The sequence below is a fragment of the Mugil cephalus genome, chromosome 20 (genome assembly GCF_022458985.1).
Source record: "Mugil cephalus isolate CIBA_MC_2020 chromosome 20, CIBA_Mcephalus_1.1, whole genome shotgun sequence".
NCBI classification, from domain to species: Eukaryota; Metazoa; Chordata; class Actinopteri; order Mugiliformes; family Mugilidae; genus Mugil; species Mugil cephalus.
In genome coordinates, this window is record NC_061789.1 from 8,378,275 (window position 1) to 8,392,672 (window position 14,398).

Here is a 14,398-nt window from a genome sequence, read left to right on the forward strand (position 1 = left end):
GCGTGTTGTCATTTGTATTAAAGCGACTGTGTCTATTCACTCGGGTGAAAACGGATTTAAATTAAAAAAAAATAATTAAAAAGCGACAAAGTCGAGGCTAGAGAAAAGGAGACGGCTTTTATTGGGGTTATAATTTACAGAGGACGGGGAGAGGAGGGACGGGGCGGGACGCGTCGCTTCGTCCTTCATGTTTCCGTGTTCTGCTGCGACTGCTGCTTTTGTTGACTCTGTTCCGTCTGAATACTCAGCTCTTCGTCCAGACGCTCCTTAGCCCGCACCACCTAGATGGAAATAAATAAATAAAAGCAATGAGTCACAGGAGAAGACGACGCTTTTTAAATATAAATCTCACACTGTGGTTCACTCATACCAAAAAAGGAACTAGTGACTGAAAAACAACTTCATGACAAAGCACAACAAACGTCACAGTTTGACACTTAATGCAGATAAAGGCAGAAAGATGTTCCATGATAATTAAACAGATTGATTAACGGTGCTAAACCCTTAGGTTAAATGAGTGACTCAACAGCTATATACGGGCTCATAGCATTTTTGGTACGAGCTTTGGGGATGAATCATCAGTTTCAGAGGGAGTTCTGACAAACAAAACAACTTGTAAATTTATAAACCAAAGATAAGTACGAATGGTTTAAATATTTTCCACAGTTTGAGAATCTTCAAAACGCAGTAATGATTTCCCATTTAATATATGCATGTTTCAAACGCTTTCATATTATGCTTAGATGAACTAAGCAACAATATTGTCTGGGTGCTGTCACATTCAGTTAATGTTGTCTAAATTAAACACACGTCAAAAGGGAGAAATATCTATTATACAGATAAAAGTACTTACTTTTGATTGAAGGTAAAATGAGCCGCCCACCGACTTGTCATTGACTTTAAAAAGGTGCTCGTAGTTCTGGCAGAGATAAACACTTAAGAGTTAGATCTCCATTTAACGGGAAAAATAAATAAATAAATCAATAAAGAAAAGCACTAACACATGTGAGAACATGAGGCATGAGAACGAACCGAATAATCCACGCATGTGATAGAAAACTTGCACAATCACGCTCAAAGAGCTCCAATATCCTAATGGATTTAATAGTTAAATCAATAACACATTTAGATCCAATGGTTCCAGTGGTGGAGACGGTTTCCTCGTAAACACAGAGTGTTTTTCCTGCAGTAGGGACGGGGCAGTATCGCCCGATGGAAGAGCTTGAGGTGGCATAGACATGTCTCACTAATGTAGTAAAGACGTTCACGTGTCATAAAGAACAACTATATATATTAAAAAGATCTTAGAATATAATACGTAAGTGACATATGTTCAATGACAAAAGATGCTGCACCTTAGATGCACGCGTCACATTTAGAACATACAGTCATTTATTATAATACTCCTAACGTGAGGCCACATCATTATGACTACTTGGATGCACACAAGCGATACCAGCTTATGAGAAAAGTCTCTGTGGCTCTGAGAGACCTTTAAAAAGCCTCATACATGCACTGGTACCTTCTGAATCTCCTCAGGGGTGAGCGTGGAGATGTTGAGGATTTGCTGGGCCTCCTGCAGGCTCATTCCCGTGATGCTCGAGGCCGCGGCTGACTGCTGACCCGCACGGCCTCTGGCTCGCGCCGCCGCTTGACTGGCTGCGAGGTGAAAACGCGGGAAAGAAGGAGAAATATTCAGTACTATTCATTAAGGTAATCTCTCTCGTTTGTGGCTGGAGTAGCACAGACCAAGCAGGATTTGAGCTCGGCTTGCATGCAGGTAAAGATGTTAACTGTTAACTCTCAACTCCAGATCCATTCTTGTATGATTGCTTGCTTTGGGATCATAAGATGATGGTTGAGGTGCCTTGAGAAAACACCGAGCTTTCAAACTACTACCTGGGGGCCGCAGTGATGATCCCCACCCTTTGTTGGGAGTGTACATGATTGGATGGTTCCAATGCAGAGAGAGAATTTTTAAATGTGAAGAATGGAAATTTTATTGAAAAGAAAGAAATAAACAAACATCCAGCACATGGGAGGAGCCATCACGTGAAAGCCGATGGGTTCCCAGATTGTCTCAGAGGCTGCAGTAGTTCAGGATGGACCACTCTTTGGACATATAATGTATAAAATACCCTTTACACTACATCAATCAAGAAGATTTTCTTTTAAATGGACAAACTGTACAATAGACTGAGTCATTGCTAATGTCTGCTCGTGGCTCATACCTGCATATTCTTGTTGTAAAGCGCGAGCAAACGCACGTCCCACCACCTGCGCTCCCATCACTATGATCTGAGCCAGATATTTAGCCTGCAAGACAAACAAAAACAGTTCAGGACTAAATCATTCAGAAATCATTCACTGGACCAAAGAAGTAAACACGAAGGTCAGTTAGTAGCTGTTGTTTTATTCGGGGACATTACATCATTTAAAAGATGTTCAACATCACGAGCGTCTAGAAACATCTGGAAACTGCGACACGGTTTCTATATTCGCCCGCTTTCTTTTTTTTTTTTTTTTAAAGTGTGACTTAACTTACGCTGAGTTAACGTTACATTAAATTCTACATTGACAAATTGTCCCAGTGTGAAGGAGACACCTTTCTTGTGCAACGCCGCTGGAAAAGCAAACTGCTTCATGCTAATGCTAACAGCGGCGCTAAGCAGAGACGTTAGTGACAACCGGCAAAGTAAAGACGACAACGATATAAACAAAAAGGTCTTCTTACCATTTTATTATGACACACGGCTCAGAGAGACAGTGCGTCGCTTCTATTTTCACACATGTACACTGAAGGTTACAGTCTGAGGGGTCAAAGTTCAAGGAAACGTCGATGAAGCAAATTTCAAGATGACTCGAAAGTTGCGAAGGGACTTGTGGTGCTGCCACCTCTCGACGGGGAGGTGGAACTGCAGTTTAATTTCATACTACTGCATGAAGTATTATGTCAACGTGATGACGATTTATTTATTTATTTAATTAATTAATTGCTAAAAATAATGCAAATACTTAAAAATACGGATTTTTTAAAAACATTTCAATTTATAAGTACTGTAAACATTGTCTGAGTCAAGAGAAATATGTAGTAGCAAGTTTACAAGTTTTTAAATTAAGAAAATAGACATAAAAAGTCAAATTTATGGTGACCTTTAAATCATTACCTGTACAATTTAACTGCAAAAATATTGATTTTATGTCATTGCATTTAAGAGAGATAAAATAATGGAAACGCCATGCAATAGAGGCTTACGTAGTCTGACTTAATTTACCAGTCATAAAATTGTTGAAATTATTGAAACAACCTATATTTTATTATTATATCCCAAAGGCAGAATGATATGTATAAAAGAGTCATCTATTAGCTATGTCGGTGGTGGTGAGTTAAGGCCACAGGGACAAAGGACAGGCGGCAATGGGTTACAAATGTGTTTATTGCAAGACAATATCGAAAAAAAATCCACAAATCATTACTCCAAGTGAGACAGGAACAAAACAATAACGCTTTAATCCCTCTACAGTATAAAGACAGAGTTATTTTTATTTTTCAACACAATGGAAGGCGAGTCAATCCAGTTTAAAAATTACAAAGTATGGCCTTGGAGAATCACAAGCACATACAGTAAACATCCCATAAACCCTGACACCCGACGGTCACCGGCTCAGCACATCTGATGATATCGCTGTAGCCCTGATAAGAGATGGCTGTTATTTTTGCATTGGAAGATATTAATAATACTGGACTGTTGTCAAAGTGACACCATGAACACTAAATACTAGTTAAAACTTGGAAGATCCCTTAAACAGGCAGAACACCAACATATATTATTGTCAGTGCCCAGAAAATGAAAAAAAAAAAAAAAAGTATACTAAGGCCCCTCTAATAATAATAATAATAATAAAAAAATTAAGGAGGAGGAGGTTTGGCTTCAAATGCAAGAAAACATTTTAGTTTTATTAATCTGTGAACTCCTACTGATAAGACCTACGGCAAAATTGAATCTAACTGGTATAAAATTACACATGATCATGTGAAAAGTTGGCTAATATTGGCAAAAACAAAACAAGTGAACTTAAAGTTGTTGTTATTAGAAATTCCAGTTCATGGTCAAACATGAACACTGGTGACCCTGTTGTTCCCTTTGTGTGTTCATTTATTTATTTTTTTGCTGCTGAAGTTATAGTGTATGTGTTTCACCTGACCGAACAGGAAGACATGTTGTGTTGTTTTTTTTCTTCTTCTTCTTTTATAAACAGCTGCATGATTCTCTTCTTCTACATTTCCCAAAAGACACATCGTGACTGAGCATGCTCGTATTACTGGCCGGTACAAAATGCAAGCAGTGGTCCACTGTGGAGGTAAATGTGCACACGGCAAAACAGCTTGGCAGATGATCATGCTCAAATCACAGCAACACCACAAAAAAAACAAGCTAATCTTAAACCGTTTGCTGGGAATGTAACCCGAGGTTAGGTCTGTTATGAGTTAACCAGTAATGTAGAATTAAGCAGAAATATTATTGCTGTGATTGCCTGCAGGGTCTTAATGATCATCCTTCCCTTAAATTAACAACCACTAATTTAATTTCTAACAGAGCATCTACTAAGACAGTTTTATCCCAGAATGACATTTGTAAATACTCAAATTGCATGATATAATCAAACAGAAGAGACATTTGATTGTGTCTCCATACGTACAGTACTAAAAGCCAGGAGGTCTTAACAGAAGATTGTTGTGATTTTGTTTTTTTTCACATTGTGCAGTATTCTTTTGTTTTTGTTTTTTTTTGCGTTCGGTGGGTTGAGATGTTCGCTGACAGAGCTCGGAAGAGGCAGAGTCGCGCGTGCGCACACGCACAGGCACACACACACAAACACACACACGAATGGCAACGTAACATTTGAGCTGTTGTCTCCTCTCCGCTGTTGGCACCGTGGCTGAACCAGAGGCAGCGCCCCCTTCAGTCGTCCTGAGTGAGAGACAAACCAGAGTTAGAGAAATGGCGATGACAGGAAGCACTTTGTTACATTTTACTTCACAGGTAACATTGTTCAGTTACTGCATACATACACCAATCAGGCACAAGATTATGACCACCTTCCTAATGTGTGGTGTCTGGGTGGTTTTAATGTTGTGGCTGATCGTTGTATAGTTTAATGCAGGGGTCTTCCAGGTTTTTCAGGCCAGGGATCCTCAAACTGATGGAGGGATTAAGCAATGACCTCCTATTACAATATGTGTTCTATATTAAACTCTGTCTAGTGCTATTTCTAAATATACATTATTATCATCATTTTGTATTCAATATTAAGCTATCTCTTATTCCTTTACTAAAATATGTTGGATTAATTTTAATGTGTATTTAAAGAAATTTAAATTTAAACCAAAAGTGATAAAAAAAAAAGCTCTAATCAACCAAAGATTTTGCGATTCCCCTGCAGTACCTCTGCAGACCCCCTAGGGGTCGCCAACCCCCAACAGGGGCGACCAACATCAAACCTATGGTTTAATGTACAAAAAGGGAATAAAACTTGATAAAGTTCCACTGTGGTACATTAAAAGTGAACCCTCATTATTTCAGTATGATTCAGTTGATTTTTTTTTTTACTATATTGTCCTAAGCAAACTTTCACTTCCACCACTCACCCACTCATCTTCGTCAACCCCCTCGAAGGACTCCTGTGGCAGCGGGTCATCCATGTTCCCCAGCTTTGACACCATGGCACTCAGCAGCTGTATCACACAAACTCAGCGTCATGAAAAGGAACAGAACAACTAAAACGGGTCCAACTAAAACAGCTCGTCCTCACCTCCTCTTTCTTCTGTTCGTCCGTCTTCTCCTCCAGGTAAACGGACGAGGGCAGGTATTTCCTCACCGGAGCCTCTTTGGGGGCCTCACTCACTGAAGTGAAGAAAAAAAAAAACAACACACACACACCTGGCATCAGTCACAGAAACATACCATGTCCAGTACTGACATGCATGATAAGGGTAAGGGGAGTGTCTACATAGTCTCTGGTCCGTGTCTGTACCTGGTGTCATGTCTTTAGGCTTCAGGCTCATCTTTTTGTGTTGGCCGTTGGAGCCGGAGAGCCAGGCGGAGGCCGTCAGCGCTGGCTCCCACCACACCGTTGTGTCTGGGTACACGTCGTCCTGGAAAAACTCTTTCTGCAGACATAAAAAAGTGGAGTTACAGACAGAGTGTCATGCAGTGACCCGGTGTGACCACAAGGTGGCGCATCTGCTTCACCTTGACACGCGGCACCCTGAAGACCACCGGCTCTACGGTCGTTTTGGTGAGCATCAGCCCCATGGCTATCTCCACGTCTCGCACGTTGCACTCCGTCTTGGGCAGGAAGGCCAGTCCCTGCAGACAGGAAATCATTAGACCGATTAAATCAAATCAATCCGTGCGTTTAGATGCTTTGATAAACGGATGGAAGTTGAGAGGCGGACAGCTTGGTTACCTTGTGAGGCTCAGGAGAGTTGAAGCTGCTGCATTCGACGAAGTACGGTTCTTCAGGGACCACCTCGTAAACGTACACTCTGGTGTCGCCCTGGAAACGCACACAAATTATAGTTCATTCTTATTCTCAGCAACAACACGTTTCCGTAATAAGCCGAGTTCTCACTTTTCCGGTGAGGATGACGACGCTGGTGTCGGGGTCGTAGAAGGGGATGAGCGTGGAGGGGGAGACGTTGACGGGAGTGCTGGTCACGGCCCCAGAGGACAGGGAGTCAGCGGAGTAGAGGTAGAGCTCTCTCTCGCTGCGACTGGAGGAGGAAGAACACAAGAAGGGTATAGAAGTGTTCACGTTTTGCTGCTATGAACGCACTTCTTCTCTGGCTACAGCAAATTAGTACCTGTCAAATCCGGACACCAGCAGGTACTTGCCATCGCACACCCACACCACACGAGCTCCCCTGTGGCCCTCAGGACCTGGGCCCTCCTGGTAAAAAAAAAAAAAACAGCGAGTGTCAAAATCTAAAATTTAAGCGTGAACATAAACTAGTGCGCTAATATTCAATATCCTGCAAAGCACCTGCACGGGCGCGGTGGACTTGCGAGGGTCATAGATGCGAACTTTCCCATCCTTGCACACCGTGGCTAGCAGCTTGCCATCTGGGCTCCAGGCCATGCCAAACACCTACACGTCAACCACAAGGAGAGGGACAAGAGGGAAGGCGAAAGGGGAAAAAAAACAAAAAAACAAAAATCACTTTCAGTGTTGAAGCTCCTCATTGTAAGATTTACATGGTTTGTGGTTTCGCCCACCTGGTCCTCGTGTCCGGTGAGAAGTTTGACCTCTTCTCCGGTCTCGATGCTCCACAGCCTGACGGTGAGATCGTACGAGGAAGACACCAGGAGTCCACTGGCCAGAGGGTGGAACTTGATGGAGTAGATCTTCTCTGTGTGGCCTGTGAGGGGCCAGAGCATTTTTGTTAAGATGTTTGCGGTGTCTTATAGTATCTTAGATTGTCTTTCGCATTATGATGCGGATGAGACACTCAATTTCAACTTTACTAAAATCTTTTGGATTTATGATATTTATGGAATTAAAATTTGTGTGGGCAAATGTTTTTTTTTAAAAATATATTAAAAAATGTCTAATGAACCAAAGATTTTGTCATCCCCCCCGCAGTACATCCGTGGACCCCCTAGGGGTCGTGGTTCCCCTGTTGAAGACCTGTGATCTATAGTAGGGGTCTTCAACGTTTTTCAGGCCAAGGACCCACAAACTGATGGAGAGACTTAGTAGGGACCCACTACCTACTATATGTGGCCTACATTAAACTCGGCCTAGTGCTATTTATAAATAGACATTATTATCATCATTTTGCATTTAATATTGAACAATCCCTTATCCGTTTACTAAAATATGTTGGATTCATGTTGATGTGCAATCAAAGAAATTTACATTTGTGTGAGGAATTAAAAAAAAATTAAAAATTAAAAAATGTCTAATCAACCAAAGATTTTCGCGACCCCCCCCTCCCCTGCAGTACCTCTGCAGACGCCCTAGGGGTTGCAGTTCCCCTGTTGAAAACCTGTGATCTGTAGCATTGTAAATTCAAGCACAAATGCTGCAGAAGTATTGGGGGGAAAAAAAACACAGCCAAGCCATCACCATTAGCAGCTGTGACTGTGCTGGCAGCGTGTACACACCAACTGTTCAAGTGGTTTAGAGAGTAATTACTTCCTCGCAATAACTGAATGTCCTCCATGAGATCAGTCCTACCTTGTAAAATGAGCTCCGGCTCGGTTAAGATCTCTTTCAGCCCTCCCTTTGGTACCCGCCAAATCCGGATCTTAGCATCGTCGCCGGCTAGCACGGACAGAAAAAGAGACAATCTCGTTAAACACGCGCTCGGTCGCTTGCACACAGAGAACACGTGCGCACACTCACCCACGGCGAGTCGGTGCGGGTCAAAGGGATCCCAGGAAAAGTCGGCCACGTTCACCGAGTTCTGGATGGTGGGCAGGCCCGTGTCTGGGACCCTTCCGGGCTGAGAGCGCTGAGGAGAGGAATAAACACGCGTGACTCAATTCCTACAGTCTTAAGAGTTTAAAAAAGAAAAAGGAGAACCCCCCGCTCTACCTCGAATATGGCGATCTGGCCCCCAGCAATGGCGAGAGGAACCGCCACGCGTTGGCTGTTGACGCAGAAGCCGTCACACTCGCCCGGCGTGGTCAGGTTGAGGCCGTGGATGTTGGTGATGTGCGTGTCCCGGTGCATGACCGCACCCTGGATGTGACGGAACTTGGAAGTTGGGCCTGAAAAAAAAAAGAAAGAAGTTTGTTCAGAAAGTTTATTGTAACGTCACAGAACGAGACGTTTCAGAGACGTTCGTACCCAGCAGGCTCTGGATAGTCTTGGCGCTCTGGTTGGGGCTGGGGCTGGGGAGGAAGCCCGAGGAGAGGCCCGAGGTGGAGGAGGGAGAGCGGGAGGGGGCGGCGCTGCTGCTGGTGGGGGTGCTGGAAGTACTGCTGGAAGTGGAGACGCCACGAGCCTGATCCTGTAGAACAGAAGAGCGTCAAATGAAATGTCCTGCGAGATGATACTAATAAATATTACCTACTAATGTGTCTCCCACCTCCTTACTCCCTCCACTGGCCACTTCCTTCTTCACAGGTGCCTGCTTCGCTGGAGCCTTCGATTTGGGGCGTTTGTCAGGGTTGAGGCTGACTTTCTCCACCTGGGGACAAACAGAGCTTATTAGTTTGAGCCGCGAGGGACGACTGGACAGGCTTTGTTGGACTTTATTGAGAGCGGACACGTGTCACCTGCTTGTTGCCCCCCTGTTCCCACTCTGCAGCAGACATGGCTGGAGTGGCGCCCGCCGTATCTGGGTAAAGGTCATCATGAAACTCCTGGCCCGAACTCTGGAAGGACACAAATGCAGCCACAACATTAAAACGGTTACAATGGTCCTGGCGTTCATGTGGATGTTAATTCCAAACGTGCATTCCCAAAACTTTGTACCGTAAGTCTTCAATAGGGTTTCTGCGACCCCTAGGGGTTCCGCAGAGGTACTGCAAGGCGGTCGCAAAATCTTTGGTTGATTAGACATTTTTATACATATTTATATATATTATTTTTTTTCAATTTTCCCCACAATTTTACCATACCAATTTAAATTTCTTTAAATGCACATTACCATGAATCCAACATATTTTAGTAAAGCGATAAATGGAGGCAGAAGACGTTATTTTTCAGTCAGCACTTCACTCAATCGCATCATTCGCAGAGCGCCACACTACCTGTTGACACCTGTCAATCTAAGCCTCCTGCACTCAGTTTGGGGGTTCCTTGGTCTGTGAAATGTTGAAGACCCTTGCCCTATAGCATTCACAGAAGATTCACAAAATTGATTGTGTATTTGTGGAATGCACCGGAACAACTCTGATCCTACCAACGTACAATATCAGGGAGGTGGTTTTAATGATGTGGCTGATGAGTGTGTGTTGTGTCAGTTGCACACCTTGCGAGGGACCTGATAGCTGATCGGCACAATGCAGCTGTCCGTCAGCTGAAGCACTCGCATCACTTCGCAGGACATGACATCCAACGCCAGCTTGGGCACCATGGCAACCCCTCGCGTCGAGTTGTCCGTCAGACAGTGGCTCACTGCAGAAACAAAAAAACGTGGAAATGAAATGAAGGCACGAGCCGAGGCGCGATTTAATTAAACGTCAAACAGTCAACATAAAACAATTTTTTACCTTGAGAGAGGAACGGATCAGAGGATGATACTTCAAAGCAGTCGATCGCCGTGTCTCCCTGTGTAAGAGAACACCGTTAAATCTTGAAAAATACTAGCAGCCACTAGCGATGCACAATCAAGAGCATTAATGAGTATATTACCATGCCAGCCAGAAAGAGCAGACCAGTGTCTTCATCAAACAGAGGAATCAGCATCCTGAAAGGAAAGAGACAAGAGAAGGAAGTTTCACCAGGTTGCCACTAGATGGCGGAGTTTGCTCAAGAGTCAGGTGTAAAAGCACTCAACTTTTCCACATATTTTTGTTGAAACAGAAGCTGGAGTTTGACTCCGTCACATTCTTTCAAAATCAGTGCACTGTGACTTTTTAATATAATATTACAACCAACAAGCTCCTCATCAAAAGCCATTAAACCCATGAGGCTGGATACGTCAAATGGAGTTGAAGAACGAGGACAGCTCCAAATCAAATGTTTTTCTTGTCTTTTTTTCCGATTTTTATTGTCTATGAATCAGTATTTTAATGAATAGCTTTTTAGGTCCACGTCCAAACTTCACCCACATAAGCCCCCCACACAGGCCACAGTCACCTGCCTCCTCTTATGATATTAGTTAAGAGGATCGGGTAACCGAGCAGGAAACTGAGCTTTTAAACTGAATGAAGGGGGGGGGAGTACAACTCGATGTAGTAACCAACCGACCAAACAAACAGGAAATACTTCTTAATCTTTTCTTTCCTTTCTTCATTAATAGTAGCTGTATTATTTTCCAGAGCTGGTCGCAGACGGGGCAAGAGGACAGGGAGCGCTGGTTGATCTCACCACTTCACATCAGAGGCCAGAGACAGGCCGACTGAAGTGGAAGGGCAGCCCCGGTGATTGGTTTATGATGATGACCTTGTGTAGTGTGGTACTATTCTAGGGGAACGCCACTCAGCTGCCTCCACATCGACTGAGACTGACAGGACGGTGATGTAATGCTCCAAGTATGACAGCATAATGACAGACTTAGTTTGGGTATCTTAAGCGGCAGCGAATGTTGACACGCGAAGGGTTTCATGCTTGTGTGAGAGTCGCTAGGGCAATGTGGCAGAAACTTGTTTGTAGGAATTCAAGCAACGAAGATTTTCTTCCGGGAAACTGTTAAAACAGTTTGCGTCCTTTATGCTGTTTATGGTGACAAGGACCTTTATTTTGATTTGAGTCTTTAGTTCCATTTCTCGATGCACTTTCGCTGTTTTGCCACATGATAAGAAACTGGTAAAGGTAAAATTTGGGGTTGACCAAATGGTCCAAAGACGTCAGACAACAAACAACTCCCACTACAAATTATCGTGGATATGTTTGTACAGCATGCTACAAGGGGCAAAATGCTAATAATAACAAAACAAAGAAACTGTCACAAAGAAGGAGGAAGTAACAATAAAATGCAAATACAAAAACTGCACTGCAGTTTTAATAAATAGTCCAAAAGCATCCAAGAAAAAAAATAAAAACTCCATGGTTTACTTAAATCAGGGATTTAAGGGAGTGGTCCCTGGATTCATTTTTGAAAATAATAAAAACATTTCCTCTACTGACCCCAAACAGTTTGGACAGGCACAGCTTCATAGTGCATCGACCGGGTCTTCTCCATGAGTGAGAAAGAACCCCGGGTCAGTAGGTGGCGATAGAGCATAGTAATAATAATATAGTGCGATAATTGCACATAATGCTGGTGGCCAGCTGCCGTTAAACACTAAAGAGAAGAAGATCAGCAAAAAACACCACAAAAAAGAAAACTCAATATCCTCCTTCAACCTCCAGGTCTGATCGACGAAGCCCATGCGGAAGTGCAAAAAAATTGCAGTTCATCAAGTGGCCACTTGAGGCTGACTGTAAAAGGGAGCAAATCCCCATAGACTCCCATGTTAAAAAGCCCAACTTTATAGCATTATTAAACATGTTTACAGCCAAACGATTCTGTTCTCAATAGTTTATTTCACTCTATGGGGGGTGATTTTTTTTCTAATTCATTTGTTTATTTTTTATTTATTTTTTATTCTGCATAATTAAGGGCGTTCCTGCTCCGAGTGACAGGCGGTAGCCTGAGCTAGTAGTTAGCGGAGAGTTGGGTAGGTAGGTAGGTGTCAACGTCCGACATGACCCCTCACGTCCATATTTGGTGTATCCTAGTGTGGGCGGAGAAAAGCTCATCCAACATGGCGGCCTGAGGCTCCGCCCACTTTCAGTGTATCCAACGGGTAAAACCATAAGTTTCTCATTAAAAGAGAAGCAGTCTTACTGACTTACTAGGGGTGAGGAAGAACAGCTCTGCACTTTTTTCTTGCACTCTATGTTGGTTTGCTGTGTTCAATTGTTTTGGTTCAATAAAAAAACAGACATATGCACATATTTTGGTCTTATGTAAACTTTTTTTGTCATATATCTGGTTAGAAAGTTTGCGCCCATTGTGGACCCCCCTCCATCAATTAAGTTGCCCATCCCTGACTTCTGTCTCTGTTCCTGCTCCTCATTCTACCTCCACGACTGCTCTTTGCTCCATCAAATCCTCAGCGTTCATCAGAACCTGTGATTCCTCCGCTGCAGCCGTCTATTCAAGGCCTGTGAAGTCAGCGAGGGGCAGCCACGCTTCGTTAGGCCGACTCTGTGTTCCCACGTCCGAGTCAGTCCACGGGGAGTCCCTAAACACATGCATTCCCACACCCCCTCTCCTCTCCCTCTCCCTCTGCTCGCCCCTTTCCCCTATTGAACAACCCCACCTTGCTCCGCCCCTCCGATCCCAGCTACTTCACGTTCTCGGAGGCCTTATCTCCGGCTTTCTCACAGTAAACGTACAAGTCAAACAGCCACATATTAAGAGCGGAGCTTTATCGCCGATGGCGGCCTCTGTTTACTGTCGCTTTCATGCTCCACCTCACCGCCGGCCCATTTTCCCACACGGGAAAACAGTTTAAACACATGCATGTGCACATTTACGCACGCGGACGGACGACAACGCGGCGCAATCATGCCAGCGTGTAGCAGCTACGCTCACAGAGGGTTAAGTGTAGGAGTGAGCTTGTTGCGCAGATCTCAATCACATGGGCAGATTATGAATGAAGAAAGGAACTATTGCAGACCTCATTCAGGACGGCTGCAAACAGAGGTGTGCGCTCAACCCAGTCTGACACTCGAATGCAGACGTAAGACCTTTTCAGTGTTAGCTGTGTGACTAGTTCAACTACACAAACACGCCAATTAATGACCAAATAATGCCGACGACGAGAGACGTGTCCATAAAAGCAGCTGGGTTGCAGGAGCGGCGGACTCTATGATTTGCCCTCTCAGGCATATCTGCACACGCTGACGTCTCTGCCAACGCGCCGCAATGCGCGCGGGGCCGACGTTTCTAGAATAATCCCCCGTGTCGCGGCAGTGTCCTTCCCCCGTCTGCCATCGCCTCACACCGCTCCTCTCACACGGACCCGAGCGGACATCATAAAATGACCTTCTGCTCATGACAGCAGCCTTCAGCACCAGCAGATATGACGGGTATATTACTCCGCTACGCATCTGCGTGTGTGAGAGAGAGCCCGAATTAACCCTGGTGCATTATGAGGACGATGATGAGAAATGTGCCGGTCCGTTTGATAATGTGCGAGATAGTGTAAATCACTGGAATAACTGACTAATGGAGGGGCAGACAAATGGACGTGCGGATGACAGATGACTGAGGAATAGTGTGTGTTTGGTCTTTTTCTTTTTATTAAGTTTTTGGGGGCCATTTTTTTTTAAGTAACATTGAAGGGCCTTTATTCCAGACCCTACAACTTTTTAAAGGTTAAAACCTATAAGTGAGACAATGAGAATGGGCTCTGTAATAAATTCGCATGTACACATACACCGGTCAGCCACAACATTATGACCACTGGCAGGAGAAGTGGAAAAACATTGAAACACTTCTGCTGGGACACTTTTTAGACCTGCCATTCATGTGGATGTTACTTAGACTTAAGTACCTCGCACCTAGACCAGACTAGGCAACAGCGAAAGCTTAGAATAACTTCAGGAACAACTCATTAAAACTAGTACACAGTGTTGACCTGGCCTACAAATGTCCCATGTCCCAGTCAGAACTGTTTGGACGGCACAAGGGGCACGATATTAGGAAGGTGGTCATAATGTTGTG

The 14,398-nt window shown here is 44.0% G+C and overlaps 2 protein-coding genes across 2 annotated transcripts in view; both read right to left on the reverse strand.

The window, feature by feature from the left end:
- Positions 1–98: 98 nt before the first annotated feature.
- On the reverse strand, positions 99–2,872 carry pam16 (presequence translocase associated motor 16). Its single transcript, XM_047571210.1, has 5 exons — positions 2,735–2,872; positions 2,232–2,316; positions 1,523–1,659; positions 854–919; positions 99–281 (listed from the first exon to the last, which is right to left on the reverse strand). The coding sequence occupies exons 1-5, from the start codon at positions 2,735–2,737 to the stop codon at positions 186–188; spliced, it is 387 nt and encodes a 128-aa protein (XP_047427166.1). The 5' UTR covers positions 2,738–2,872; the 3' UTR covers positions 99–185.
- Positions 2,873–3,419: 547 nt separating this feature from the next.
- The window catches only part of coro7 (coronin 7), a 106,745-nt gene continuing 95,766 nt past the window's right edge, over positions 3,420–14,398 (reverse strand). Inside the window, exons 10-28 of the mRNA XM_047571205.1 lie at positions 10,372–10,426; positions 10,230–10,287; positions 9,989–10,134; positions 9,291–9,389; positions 9,101–9,202; positions 8,860–9,022; positions 8,605–8,780; positions 8,413–8,521; positions 8,245–8,331; positions 7,281–7,423; positions 7,048–7,152; positions 6,869–6,954; positions 6,637–6,778; positions 6,472–6,561; positions 6,255–6,371; positions 6,037–6,172; positions 5,815–5,906; positions 5,651–5,737; positions 3,420–4,973 (exon numbers count right to left, since the gene is read on the reverse strand). Of these exons, the coding sequence (XP_047427161.1) occupies positions 4,965–4,973; positions 5,651–5,737; positions 5,815–5,906; positions 6,037–6,172; positions 6,255–6,371; positions 6,472–6,561; positions 6,637–6,778; positions 6,869–6,954; positions 7,048–7,152; positions 7,281–7,423; positions 8,245–8,331; positions 8,413–8,521; positions 8,605–8,780; positions 8,860–9,022; positions 9,101–9,202; positions 9,291–9,389; positions 9,989–10,134; positions 10,230–10,287; positions 10,372–10,426 (2,002 nt within the window). The 3' untranslated portion in view covers positions 3,420–4,964. The remainder of the gene's footprint in view (positions 4,974–5,650; positions 5,738–5,814; positions 5,907–6,036; positions 6,173–6,254; positions 6,372–6,471; positions 6,562–6,636; positions 6,779–6,868; positions 6,955–7,047; positions 7,153–7,280; positions 7,424–8,244; positions 8,332–8,412; positions 8,522–8,604; positions 8,781–8,859; positions 9,023–9,100; positions 9,203–9,290; positions 9,390–9,988; positions 10,135–10,229; positions 10,288–10,371; positions 10,427–14,398) is intronic.